This window comes from Procambarus clarkii, chromosome 14, assembly GCF_040958095.1.
Source record: "Procambarus clarkii isolate CNS0578487 chromosome 14, FALCON_Pclarkii_2.0, whole genome shotgun sequence".
NCBI classification, from domain to species: Eukaryota; Metazoa; Arthropoda; class Malacostraca; order Decapoda; family Cambaridae; genus Procambarus; species Procambarus clarkii.
Genome location: NC_091163.1, coordinates 24,587,887 through 24,601,683, shown reverse-complemented (window position 1 = coordinate 24,601,683; position 13,797 = coordinate 24,587,887). Strand labels below are relative to the sequence as shown.

The following is a 13,797-nucleotide window of genomic DNA, read 5'->3' as shown; positions in this document are numbered from 1 at the left end:
CTATCAGCCATCCCAATAAATACATAGAGTGTGTAATTTAGTTTTTTTTCTATTTATGCAAACATATGTAATGCCTTTAACTGTCCTGTCTCGTTCAATTTTTTTTCTTGTGCAAGGGAACAATCACCGTCTGTGCCTTATATTTCTCCCGTGGTGATGCTAATCAATTTCCTTGGTAATGAAACACGTTCTTGCAAGACCTCTTATCTTGTTACATTAGAAAATAAAAAAAATCATTCACACCTCTTGTTAAATATGGTAAAATACATTGTTCATTACTTCCACACCTTTAGAACTGAAAGGATTAATTCGGTAGCTTTCCTCATTTCTCACTAATCTAGTCGTCGAAACCACATTAATCTTAAAAACTCTCTAACCACAATACTGATGTGCGACCTGCGAGACACTGAAACACTCCACACCTGTTCCATAACATGGAACAGTTATGAAACAACGTCTTATAGTAATAAGACGTCAATTATGGGCAGGAGAATTGATTGGTTCCTTAGACACTGCCATGATGTGCCGAAATTAACGTGGCACCGCTCTCGTGGCTGTAGGAACGAAAATTAAAGATACTACGTAAGTTCCTTGCAATGGCGCTTCTCGCTTGCACGTTGGTAACACGCCGCTAATATGGCGTCGTCCACACAAGTGGCGTCTCATTCCTCCCTCAACCTTGGCTGCGATACGCATGCGCAGCCCACTCAAAGTATTCTCGAGCTTAAAGTATTCTATTTTACTTATAATTAATCAGGGAAGTAAGGGCTGGTGACAAGTGCTTATGTCACTAATAAATGTATTAAGGTACAATATATTTTTCCACAATACAAGTCCGCTTATTGAGACTGCATTAAGAAATATTATATGAATCATTTTATACTATAATAATATCCACTGTAGTTATCAATACATCTAAATGAACGAGTTCAGCAAGCAGTAATATGCTATGTAAATAATCAACTATATAAACGATTATCCTTAGTAAAGGAATCTAATTAACTAAACTCTGTCTAGATGTAAACTAAAAGTGAAGGGAATTCATGTTTTAGCTAGTCGTTCCTCACGTCGTCACTCTCCCTAGGAAGAATTTGGCAAATATATTGCTTCGTAATAGAAACATTAACTGAATTAACTCTACATATTTGTAGTGTTAGTAATTACTATGGGTTAATACAATAATGATGTATTAGTATTGGAAACTTTCCAACACCATTAATATTCAATTTGATACAGTGGCGGCGAGTGAGAATTGTCTTCCAATATCAGTAAACATGGAGATGATGATTTTATTGCCAATGTGAGATATTGGCAACGCATTCTGAGTCGATCCGGAGGCGATGAAACCTTACCAATTGCCTCCTTCTCCCCAAGACGTTATTTTGGTGATCCTCGTTATGAATTGCTTAAGAACAATTATCGACATTACAAAATGTGGTGATTTATTCAAATTCATGAGTAAATGTTTTATTCATAAATGTTTTCTCATTTATAGTTGGGATAGTTTACACACATTTACAATAACAGAAGACAAAGTTATAATGATTTAATGTATCATGTATAACTACATAATGTATACTTAAGGTTTACATTTAGAAACTACATTTACCAATTATTAAAAAGGCATTATATTTGTCAAATTCCGAAACAAAATCTACATTCATAAATAATACACATCATTACAATAACGGCAGAACTAAATAGGTGTCCATAAAACTAAATCTTAAATTGGTACTGGAACAGAGACTATTGATACCGGAACTCCTGGAAGAGAGACTATTGGAACTAGAACACTTGGAACAGAGACTGTTGGTACTGGAACACCTGGAACAGAGACTACTGGTACTGGAATACCTGGAACAGAGACTATTGGTACTGGAACACCTGGAACCGAGACTATTGGTATTGGAACACTTGTAACAGAGACTATTGGTGCTGGAACACTTGGAACAGAGATTGTTGGTACTGGAACTCCTGGAACAGAGACTATTGGTACTGTAACAAGGGCGAAACGATGAAACATCAACAGTGGGTCTCCAAAAATGAGTCTTAAATATCTAGGATATAGGAACATCACTGTTAGTCATCGACGATTGTGATTGTAAGGCTTTGGTCCAATGACTGTAGTTAAAACATTTATCTAACAACATTCCTCCTCATATCCCAGCTCCTCGTCTTCATATCTCAACTCCTCCTCGTTATATCCAGTTCCTCGTCTTCATATTGAAGCGTCAAATATTACATAGTCATTCGGGCATAGTTCTTCTTATCATTATCACCATACCTTCAAGGAAACCTTTCTTTCAGAAAGATATACGAAAAATGCTTCAAAACAAGTTATTTTATTCTCAAATTAAATAAAAAGAAAACTAGGAAGTGTTAACTAATTGATGCATGATTATGCATCAATTGCACTGCCTCGCAAGGTTCAATATGATCTTGAGAAACATACACTCTTAGGTCCTCATGTTCTTAACTTTGTGTTATCCCACGTATCAGAGACTGATGGTTCCGTCTCTGTTGGGTGGGATATTGTTAGGTTCTCATGTTCTTTACCGTCCCACACACCGCAGAGTCTATGTGGCAAGGATATATGGCTTTGTTTGTCTCCCTAGTAAAAACATCCTTCTCCATCGAGCCAATTACACCTGAGGAGATAAAGCTTCTTTATCTCCACTCCATGATATGTGGAAATGATGTGTCGTCTAATTATGTGTCTGTCACATCATATTAAGTAACCCAATATTATGCATTAGCCTGTCACTTCTTAATGAACGACAAACACATCTCCAGTCACTTCTACTTAATCAAGATCGATATCCACCTGTTAAGAGAATCTTTTGCTTCTCAAAATGAAATATAAACTGCTTCACATCCTCTTCCACATTTTAATTAACAACTCACTAAGGTTATGTGTACTTGACAGAGGGTAACATGATAGGACTCTTCACCCTCAACCACTTTACAATGATTACATAATAATTTTCAAATTTGCAAAGCAAACTTTCACGTCATAACGAATAGAACGCACGTCATATAGGATGAAGTCCACATCACATGGATAGCATCTATATCGCAGAAAATTTTATTCTTATCACGTACAGTGGCGTCCACACCACATAGTGTGGTGTTCACATCTTCACAACCGTATTTCATTCAGCCATTTCTACTTCTCGCCAGATTCTCTACTTCACACCATAAAACCCTCGATGAACCAGATTCCTTTGATATCACGAGTCCTGTGAGTTTCTAGAGTCGTTTGCGTATAAGGAAAGATATCAAGACACCGTCGAATATTTTGTAAGACAGTGAGCCTCCAAGACTTGGTGCCTTCTTTTGGTAATTACTCACTAATCAAACGAACGACTCAGTGTCACTTTCTCCTGTTAATTACCTCAATTATTTACACCACTCAGAAAGTATCATTTCATGTGTTTCAAGCCATATCAACTTGAAAAAGAACTCCTCTTACACAGTTGTCAGTCCTGTTACCTCTTCACCAACCAACCGGTTTCGTTAATTTTCGCGTTATTAATCCAGCAAGTAGTCCCTGCTTCGTTACTGCTTCATCGCTACAAACTCAAGTGTATATTCATATTTTGTAAAAAATGTCTGTTCTAATACTAGTTTTACTTCAGAAAAAAACTTAGGTGCCATGATCTCTTGACAAGTTTCGAGCTGAAGACGTAGCTTATTACAAAGTTACGATGTGAAGTTATGTTCAAAGATAGCCATGTTTGATGTTTCTGTACGGTAGGGCTTCCAGGGAATGTTAATGCTTGGTAGAAACCCAGAGCTTCTGCCTCGCTGATATCTCATTTACATATATACATTTACAAACATTTTTGTTTGATGAATGATAGTAATACATTTGCACCTCGTCATGAAGTTAATATACTTTTTTTATATAACTTTTTCTTGAAACACTGAAAAAACAGACAATGGCATTTAAAATAACAAATATACTAAATAATATTAAAATTCTATTAAACCTGGCTTCAAGGAAAATATCATAAACACTGTTTTATATTTCAAATAAAATAAGTCTTTAAGATCTGTGTAAATTTATAAAGTTTTAAAACAGGAAAGATAACTTCACCTCTAACGTTATATATAGAACTATCCAGTCAGTTGTTAATAAGCTTATTAAAATATATATATATTTCTAAAGCGTTTCATATAGTCACGAATTCCATCTGGTCTCGTTATTATTATGTAACGTCCACAATGTGACACAATTTTTGTTACTGTGTAGTAAGTATTTCCTAATTTCTTATGCCTAAAAAGTATTGAAAATGCCAAATTATTACCCCTGAAACTTTGTTTTTTGTGATCATGACAGTGATGTTTGGAATGTATTTCGAATTCGAAACCTGACAATTTGCGTCATTTTTTTCATTTAAATAGAAAACATATGAATTACAATTAACATACATTTAATACTCTCTCTCTCTCTCTCTCTCTCTCTCTCTCTCTCTCTCTCTCTCTCTCTCTCTCTCTCTCTCTCTCTCTCTCTCTCTCTCTCTCTCATATATATATATATATATATGCCTAAAGGTTATGGATCTCTTGAAGCTCCTCCGCTTCTGGACAGGAACCGAGGACGCAGCAAGCATTTCCCCTCTGGATCGCAACACTGAGACGCTGAAACAAAAAACTGGATCCCTTGGGTCTCTGGTGACGTCAATGAGCTTGGAACCCAATTCCTTGAGAAATCCCAAAGCACTCTTGCCCCAGGGGCCATGCGTCTCAGACGCTATGGGAACAAAGAGGTATTGACCTTCCAGTCGCCTCTACTTGAGTGATTTTGCAGTTTCCCTGTGATTGGCCGCCCCACCTGCTTGATCAGCTCCGAAGTGTACATAGGTGTCAGCCAGGGTGGATACACCTGTGTAGTCCCACACCAACTGTCTACCCTCCTTCCATGAGTATATGGTGATGCCATCAGGGCGAAGTGCGGGGAAATCCGGGTTTTGGACCCCTAGGATGCGAGGTTCTCTCTCCGCTGGGCATCTAGCTGAGACGAGGCTTCTCTTGATGATGTCATTGACCTCGTTGTGTCTTGCATGCCAGCCCTTTGTGCTTCCGCAATGCAACTCATGCAGTCCGTATTGGTCTACTTCCACCCTGTTGCAAATACACTTGTATTCAGTGTGAATTGGGGCACCAAGGCGGAGGGCCACTGCTACACGAAGGGATTCTGGATCTAGGCGCGTGCCCATTGCTGACATGGGTACTGCCAGGAGGAAGTCTCCTGCATGGGGGGCACGCACTGCTCTGAGGCGGGCTTTCTCCTTGTCTGATGTTGCGACGCTGAGCATGGCATCAGCTACTTTTTCCACTAGAGGGTGGTCCCAGCCGGACTGTTTGTGTTGTTTTGTTGGCTCAATAATGGTTGCTGGGGCTGCAAGAACACCCCACTGATTTGAACATTCAGTGAAAGCAGGATCGTGTATTCCTGCTGAATCTCTCAGGGTTGCAGGTAAAATATCTCTGACGAGGTCGTGCGATGCATGGGAGGAGGAAAGGAAGGCTGGTAGAGCAATTTGGGAGGCTGTGCGGACACCAAGGCCGCCGAGTCTTACAGGAAGGGTTGCTTGCTCCCACTGAGAGTCGTCCAATGGCAGGTTCAGGACTTTCACCAGCATGGACCTCAGAAGGGTGTCATACACATTTAACTTGGGGCTGCTGTAGGATGGAGTGCATATAGAATAGTGGCCAGAGGCGGCATCAGTGGTTATAAATCGGGTAACTGGAAACTAGTGACATCAACCTGGGCCACAAGAGGTCACCTGTACCGACCGGGGACCAGTCTCGCTACCTACGCTAAGTACTTGCCATAAAGTTTGAACAAAATAACATACATAATATTACAAATATACGGTATACATATAATATTATAAATATTAAACATATAAATATATATACATATATATTGTTACATATATACAATATACATATAATATTATAAATATATAGATATATACAACAAAACAAGGCAAAATGGGAGTAAATAAACAAATTTGTGGCCACTGTAACAACTCCTTAAAGACGAAGGTAACGGGAATTGAATGTTATATCTGTAAGACTAGATTCCATTCAGCTTGTACAGGAGTGAGTAACACTACGGCACTGAGAGCTGGTCACTTGCTCTGGGTGTGTAAAAATGACGTGCCAGCTTGGAATATCCTAAAAAACCTTCTAGATAACATGACGCATGATCGGAAAACATCATTCATTGGAAGCCTACCAGCCATCCACAAGGAGTGGGAAAGGAACAACAACAATTCTAATATACAAGGGGCGGAGGCTATAGTCAGGGATGAAACTGAGGCTGAAACTCAGGAAGTTGTAAACTCTGACTCAGTAGGCCAGGATGTAGATGACAGTAAACTAGAAAGTATACCAGACAGCACGGACAGCTCGATAGGTACAGACACAACGACGGTTCCCGACAGAGCAATTCAGAACAGAAGGACAGACTTGTGCAAATTTTATGCAAAGGGCATATGCAGACATAGATATGCTGGTAATAAGAAAGGATTAGAATGCAGTTACCAACATCCCCAAAAATGTTTAAATATGCTTAGGAAAGGTGAGTGTCGATTTGGATCAATATGTAGGTTTTTCCATCCTGACATGTGCCAAACCTCACTGGAGGACAGAAAATGCTATGACCTCAGCTGTCCACACATTCACGTGAAAGGCACGGAACGCTACATAAAGAGTGGCAAGCAGGATAATGAATTTGGAGGAAACTCTATAAATTTTTTATACCAGACCGGCAGAGAATTCAAAAGGAGCAGCATGGAGAGTGTATGGAACTGGATGCCAGATCCACTTGCATTCCGGAATTACAGTGTGACGGTAACGCGTTGGTGTTCGGCTGTTCAAGGCTAGGGGTATGGCCTCGTCACATAGTTATAAAAAAAAAATAGAAAAACTGGAACTTCGTCTGTGGTAAGGTAAGGAGAAGACACACAAAACACAAGTAAACTTTAACAATGAAATTTTAATTACGTTAAATAAATCAAAACATGAAAATAATGCACAAACAAATATGTATAATAAAATCAATGAATCAAAATAATAAGAATACTGAAATGACACAATGAAAGTTACGTTAAGGCAAAATAATAAGAAGTGCAACACAAAAGTTAAGTGGGAGGTGCTGGAATATTGGCTTAAAGCCACCACCTCTCTCAGTACACTCTAGAGTCTAGCTGGGAGTTGTGCTGGCTACGAAAGCACGGAACATTCTGAAGACTGATGTTGGGGCGACCCCAGACATCGGGTAGTATTGGGGGGCGAGTGCAGGTGCAGCCAGACCGGCGACCAATCAGCGGAGCCGTAGCGATCAACGGGTAGTTTGGTGATTTGGGTCCGAACAGGTGGCGGGCTGCATACGTTTCTGCTCACCCTTGCAAGCCTTGCTGGTGCTGGTGTTGTTGTCGTTGTTGGACATTTCTTCCATAGTCTTTTTATATAATTGTGAAGACGTAATTTTGGAGGGAAGAGCAGGCTCAATCTCTTGAAGGAGATTATCGTCACAACTCTCCCCCGAAGCCTGCGGTTCTGGAAGAAGTACGTCGTTATGTGGTGGAGTAATGGATGGAGTTGCTTCTACTTTATAAACTCTGGAGAGATCATGGGCTAAGATGTTGTCAGACTCTTGGTATAGCGTGTCTCCAGGTTGAATTTCTGCAGGTAGCAAGCCCATAGTAGAAGACGTTGAGATGAGAAGTGGGCGTGCTGCAGGAGGTGTAGGGTGGTGTGGTCCGTATTGATGGTGGACCGAGCACTTTTCAGGTGTGGAGTGAAGTGCTGAAGCTTCAGGATGAGGAAGAGTAGCTCCTTGCCAATTGTTCCGTAGATCCTTGTAGCAGTAGTCGCTGACAGGTGTATTCTTCTCGCCTCGTTGCTGCATCACGACACCACCCACGTCGGTACCATTGGCGTCGACATGGAGGATGAAGGGCTTATCTGACGAGGTGAGAGTGGAATTAGAAGAGGGCATAGGAGCACGATTATTATCCTGAAAGCATTTGGGAAGATCATTAAGGATTTTGGAATTAGAAAGCGCCGACTCCTTGTCAGTGCTTTCGGGAGAAGAAGCCGGGATGGTCTCACTGTGGATGTAGGGTTCTGTGAAGGTAGAACAATTAATCAAGACAGTGGGAGGAGTACCATTATATTGCTTCAGGAGGTTGACGTGGCACAGCTGGGTCTTCCGCCGCCTATCTGGAGTCTCTATCACATAATTATTATTATTCCTGCACTCTTTGACGCAGTAGGGTCCTGAAAATCTGTTTTGTAAAGGTGAACCTGGGATAGGGAAATAAGCAAGGACGAAGTCTCCCGGCTTGAATTTTCTTACTTTGCTGGTCTGGTCGTAATGAGTCTTCATTCTCACCTGGGCTTTCAATAGATTATCATGAGCAAAGCGGTGGACTCTCTCTAGAATGTGTTGAAGGTTTTGAAGAAACTGGGGCACATTCTGATGCTCACTGAAGGTGGCATCTCTGAGAGAGTCTTTGAAAGCCTTAAGGGGAGTACGGCACTTACGGCCGTAGAGCATCTCATAAGGAGATACTCCTAGGGACTCATTGGGGAGACTTCTGAAAATACACATTATTAGGTCAATCTGCTTATCCCAATCCTTTGAGGTTTCACTACAAAACTTTTTCAAGAGTGCTTTGATGGTCTGATGACTACGTTCAAGAGAACCCTGTGAAGCAGGATGATAGGGGCTGGACAATACCTGTTTGATGTTGAACTCCTCCAGTGTTCTTTTGAAGAGATCACTGGTGAAGTTGGTGCCACAGTCACTTTGAATCTCCCTGGGAAATCCGTATTGAGTGAAGATCTTCAGTAGATGTTTGATAACCGTAGCAGCCGTGATGTTCTTCACTGGAACTGCTATGGGAAATCTGGTGGTAGGACACAGGATGGTTAGGATGTAGGCGTTACCTGAACTGGTCCGAGGTAAAGGACCAACACAGTCTATTATGAGTCTGTGGAAAGGTTCCGCAGGCACCTGTATGGGAATCAGTGGTGCTCTGGGAATGGAGACGTTCGGTTTGCCTGCCATCTGACATGTATGACACTGTTTTACGTACTGTTTGACGTTATTTACCATACCTGGCCAGTAGTAGTCTTGACGAATCCCATGGTAAGTCTTGTTGAAGCCGTAGTGGGAGAATGCTCCGTGGGCCAGGTGTAGAATAGTGGGCCGCAGGCTGGTGGGAATCACAAGTTGTTCGGTGTTGGCCCAATCGTCCTCCTCCTTCAGTTTACTGGGTCTATATCTGCGGTAGAGCAAGTCGTTCTCTAGGAAGAACCCAGGAATACTGTCGGGTTGAGTCTCAGCCTGGAAAAACAATGGTGTTAAAGTAAGATCTTCCCTCTGCAACTTACGGAACTCCAACTTGGTCAGATGCGGGGGTAGTTTCTGAGGGTCTTGAGGGACAGCGGTAGCAGTAGAGTCAGCTGGCTGTGGACGTGCGGCTTGTGCACGGGTGGTCACGAGAACCGGAGGAGAAACTTCATCACTCTCTTGAACCTCTGCTGGAACATACTCAAGAATAGGGTTACTTGGCACAGAGTTACACACCTGGGGTTTGTCCATGACGATCAGGTTGGTCGGTTGCAGGTCTTCTGCCAAGTCGTTGCCTAGGAGAAGTTGCACTCCAGGCATGGGAAAAGGCTTTTCCCTGACGGCGACTTGGACTTCCCCGTTCACGTAGGGACAATCCAGGTGGACTCTGGCGAGAGGGTATGGAGTAGTAGCAGTGAGGTCAGTGATGAAGACCGTTTCCCCGGTGTAGACTATGTTGGGCACAGCCGACTTCAAGATGATCGATTGTAGAGCCGCTGTGTCCCTCAAGATCTTCAATTTGAAACGTCCCTCCGGATTTGAACCGTTGGCAGAGACAGTTCCAGTATACAGGTGGTTACTGAAAAGAGAAAGATCATTAACATCAACACCAACATTCATCACAGGCTTACCGGACTTAGGAGGAGTTGGTTTGGGTCGTTGTTGGTCAGTGGTTCCCTTGTATTGAGACTTACCACACTTGTCTATGGTATGTCCATAGAGTCTACAATACTTGCAGTACAGTTGTGAACCAGCTTGATCGGGGCTCACCTTCTCGTAACTGTACCACGACTTCTTACTGGAGGATGGTTCGGGTGTCAGCCGGTGGATGAGGCTGTAAGCGTCAGCCGACTTAGCACACTTCAGGTAGTCGGTTTCTTCTTTATCTGCTAAGTAGAGGCGGACAGGAGGCGGCACACGTCTCAAGAATTCTTCAACAAGCATCAGGTTGACGAGTTCTGTAAAAGTAGAGACATGTGCTGCTTCCAGCCATTTCATGAAATACCTCCGTTTCGTGTTAGCAAACTCGAGGAAGGTAGTGGTACTTGCCTTCAGGTGGTCACGGAATTTCCTTCTATAACTTTCAGTAGAGAGGAGGTAGGCGTCCAACACTGCTAGTTTCAGAGTGTAGTAGTCATTCTCAGACGCCAAAGTACTGAGTGTGACTGCAGCTCTACCTGTAAGATGGACTCTGAGAAGTGTGGCCCATTGGTCGACAGGCCAACTGAGTTGATTAGCAAGGGTTTCAAAGGTGGTAAAGAACACATCAACTTCTGCTTCTACAAAGGATGGCATTAACTTACTTGCATGTGATATATTAAAACTGACGGGAAGATTGGCAGTAGCTTGCTGGCGTTGAGTGAAGTGTGAAGTTTCCAAGGCGATTTCGCGTTGACGACACTCTAGAGCCAGAGTCGCTTGTTGCTTGTCATGTTCGCGTTGTATTTCCAACTCGCGTTGTTTGGTTTCAAGCTGTACTCGTTCACGTTCACGGAGTAATGCGACCTCGCGTTCGTGTTCTTCTCTCCTCAAAGCAGCTTCGCGTTCTCGTTCGTCTCTCCTCATAGCAGCTTCGCGTTCTTGTTCTTCCCTCCGTATGGCAGCTGTTCGTTCTTCAATCTTGGCCAGCTCTAGTTTGAGTTTCAGCGTTGCCAAATCAGTTTTATCTGCAATATAGTAAGTTTCATGAGTTTCAGAGTCTATCTTACCTTGCTCTAAATAGTAATCCAGCAACAGGTTGTGTAGGTCATTTTTGTTGGCTTGGTAGGGAACTTCTAGTTGATACTCATGTGCAAGAGTTTGTAGTTCAGTCCTCTTGGCACGACTTAAAGTCCCTATTTCACCTGCTGGATTTGCACGGAAAGTTTGGAGACGAAACATGGTGAAATTAGCAAATAAAGGTACACGAATGTTCAATAATGAAATGTCAGAAACAGGACAACGTGGCAACTGGTACCTATCCTGTGTGATCTTTAACAATTTAACGTTAAGTGAAAGATATTAAATTAAATCAAGGGCGCAGGAAATCTTGTACCCGGTACTCATGTAAGAGAATAAGGGCAAGAAAATCCTACTAACAAATGAAACAAAGTTTCGAAAACAAATGAAACAGTTAAATGCTTCAAAAGTAAAATTGGTAGTCCAAGGATGTAGGCATACCTTGCCAAGTCTCTATAGGACATAAAGCAAGTTTTTCCTACTGAATTTAATATGATACTTACAGAATTAGCGAACTTTTGTGCTCTGAAAAAATAAGCTAATTCCCTACCGTTGTATGTATCATCATCTCTGACTGACGTGTAGGGGTGCGAGGTGTCAACTGGTGACGAGAACTGCTGCTGAGGTCCCAATTCAGCAACTAAAGTTCGAGCTAGAGGAACTATGGCCCTCTTTGTCCTCCTACAGTCAGATTGCAGAAGATTGGGTACTCTTGACCCGGGGCAGACCACAGTACCAGGGTACCAATATGATGATCTGTCAGAATGAGAAATATTCAAGGGACATAGATGGTAAATACGAGTAATAACATGGAGGGAGAGATGACCAATTAAGAGTATGACTGCGGCCTACAGTCACCACGTAATCCAAAGTTGTCTCACCTTCACTATATGTTACTCTCGTAATGCACAATACACCGCACCTTATAAAAAATGAAATTGAATGAAAAATAGTAAAGCTACGTTAACAGAGTTAAATACGCTTACCATAAATTACCACTTGGCACCAGTACCTGAGTGAGGCTCCTAGGACAGGCCCCCATATAACTTGTGACGGTAACGCGTTGGTGTTCGGCTGTTCAAGGCTAGGGGTATGGCCTCGTCACATAGTTATAAAAAAAAATAGAAAAACTGGAACTTCGTCTGTGGTAAGGTAAGGAGAAGACACACAAAACACAAGTAAAACTTTAACAATGAAATTTTAATTACGTTAAATAAATCAAAACATGAAAATAATGCACAAACAAATATGTATAATAAAATCAATGAATCAAAATAATAAGAATACTGAAATGACACAATGAAAGTTACGTTAAGGCAAAATAATAAGAAGTGCAACACAAAAGTTAAGTGGGAGGTGCTGGAATATTGGCTTAAAGCCACCACCTCTCTCAGTACACTCTAGAGTCTAGCTGGGAGTTGTGCTGGCTACGAAAGCACGGAACATTCTGAAGACTGATGTTGGGGCGACCCCAGACATCGGGTAGTATTGGGGGGCGAGTGCAGGTGCAGCCAGACCGGCGACCAATCAGCGGAGCCGTAGCGATCAACGGGTAGTTTGGTGATTTGGGTCCGAACAGGTGGCGGGCTGCATACGTTTCTGCTCACCCTTGCAAGCCTTGCTGGTGCTGGTGTTGTTGTCGTTGTTGGACATTTCTTCCATAGTCTTTTTATATAATTGTGAAGACGTAATTTTGGAGGGAAGAGCAGGCTCAATCTCTTGAAGGAGATTATCGTCACAACAGATACAATTACCCACCGAAAGGGAACTACAACTACGACAGACAACTGCCCTACAACAATCAGTACTGGTCAGAACAAACTCATTATGTCCACGAATAATGGGCTTGCCGAAAAAGTCTCCCATTCAAACTATCACTAATAGAGTAACCTCATTCATCTTTGCCAACAAACAAGGACTGAAAACAAGAACAAACAACAAGGTACAGTTCATAAATGGCCTCCTCACGGAGTCAAATGCAGTATTTGGAGCTTTCACAGAAACCCATGCAGGGGAATTGTTGGACAGTGAGATCTGGATTCCAGGATATAACCTATACAGGTGTGATAGGAAAATTAGGTCACATGGAGGAGTGGGTCTGTATATTAGGGAAGACCTTGTATGCTCGGAGCTCCTAAACGTTACAAATGAGGTGGTAGAGGTACTGGGATTAAAAATAGAGAAAATAAATTTAGTGATTATTCTAATATACAAACCGCCAGATGCAACGGCTGAGGAATTCACAGAACAGATAAGCAAAATAGAGAATAGCCTTGATAATTTGGAGAACCCGATACCTGATATTATCTTCCTAGGTGACTACAACTTGCCTAGTCTCAGGTGGAAAATAGCAAACAATAATATTATACCAGGAAATCTATCAGGACCTAACCAACCACAGATTAGAGAACTACTTAGATTCTGTGACAAATTTTCACTCAATCAGCAGATATCGGAGCGAACGAGAAATGAAAATATTCTAGATCTGGTCTTTACAAACAATGAAGACATTATCAGAGACATTACGATATCAGATACCACATACTCAGATCACAAACTCATTGAAGTGCAAACGACCATCAATACTCAGAATAGACCTAAAACGTTGATAAAGCGAGAGGGGCTATTCAGTAAATTCAATTTTAATAATAAAAGGATAGACTGGGAGATAATAAACAGGGAACTTACAAACATTCCATGGG

The 13,797-nt window shown here is 41.8% G+C and overlaps 1 protein-coding gene across 1 annotated transcript in view; it reads left to right on the top strand.

The window, feature by feature from the left end:
• Window positions 1-636: 636 nt before the first annotated feature.
• Window positions 637-13,797, top strand: part of LOC138364758 (uncharacterized) — a 49,368-nt gene continuing 36,207 nt past the window's right edge. Inside the window, exons 1-2 of the mRNA XM_069324727.1 lie at window positions 637-712; window positions 1,744-1,992. Of these exons, the coding sequence (XP_069180828.1) occupies window positions 637-712; window positions 1,744-1,992 (325 nt within the window). The remainder of the gene's footprint in view (window positions 713-1,743; window positions 1,993-13,797) is intronic.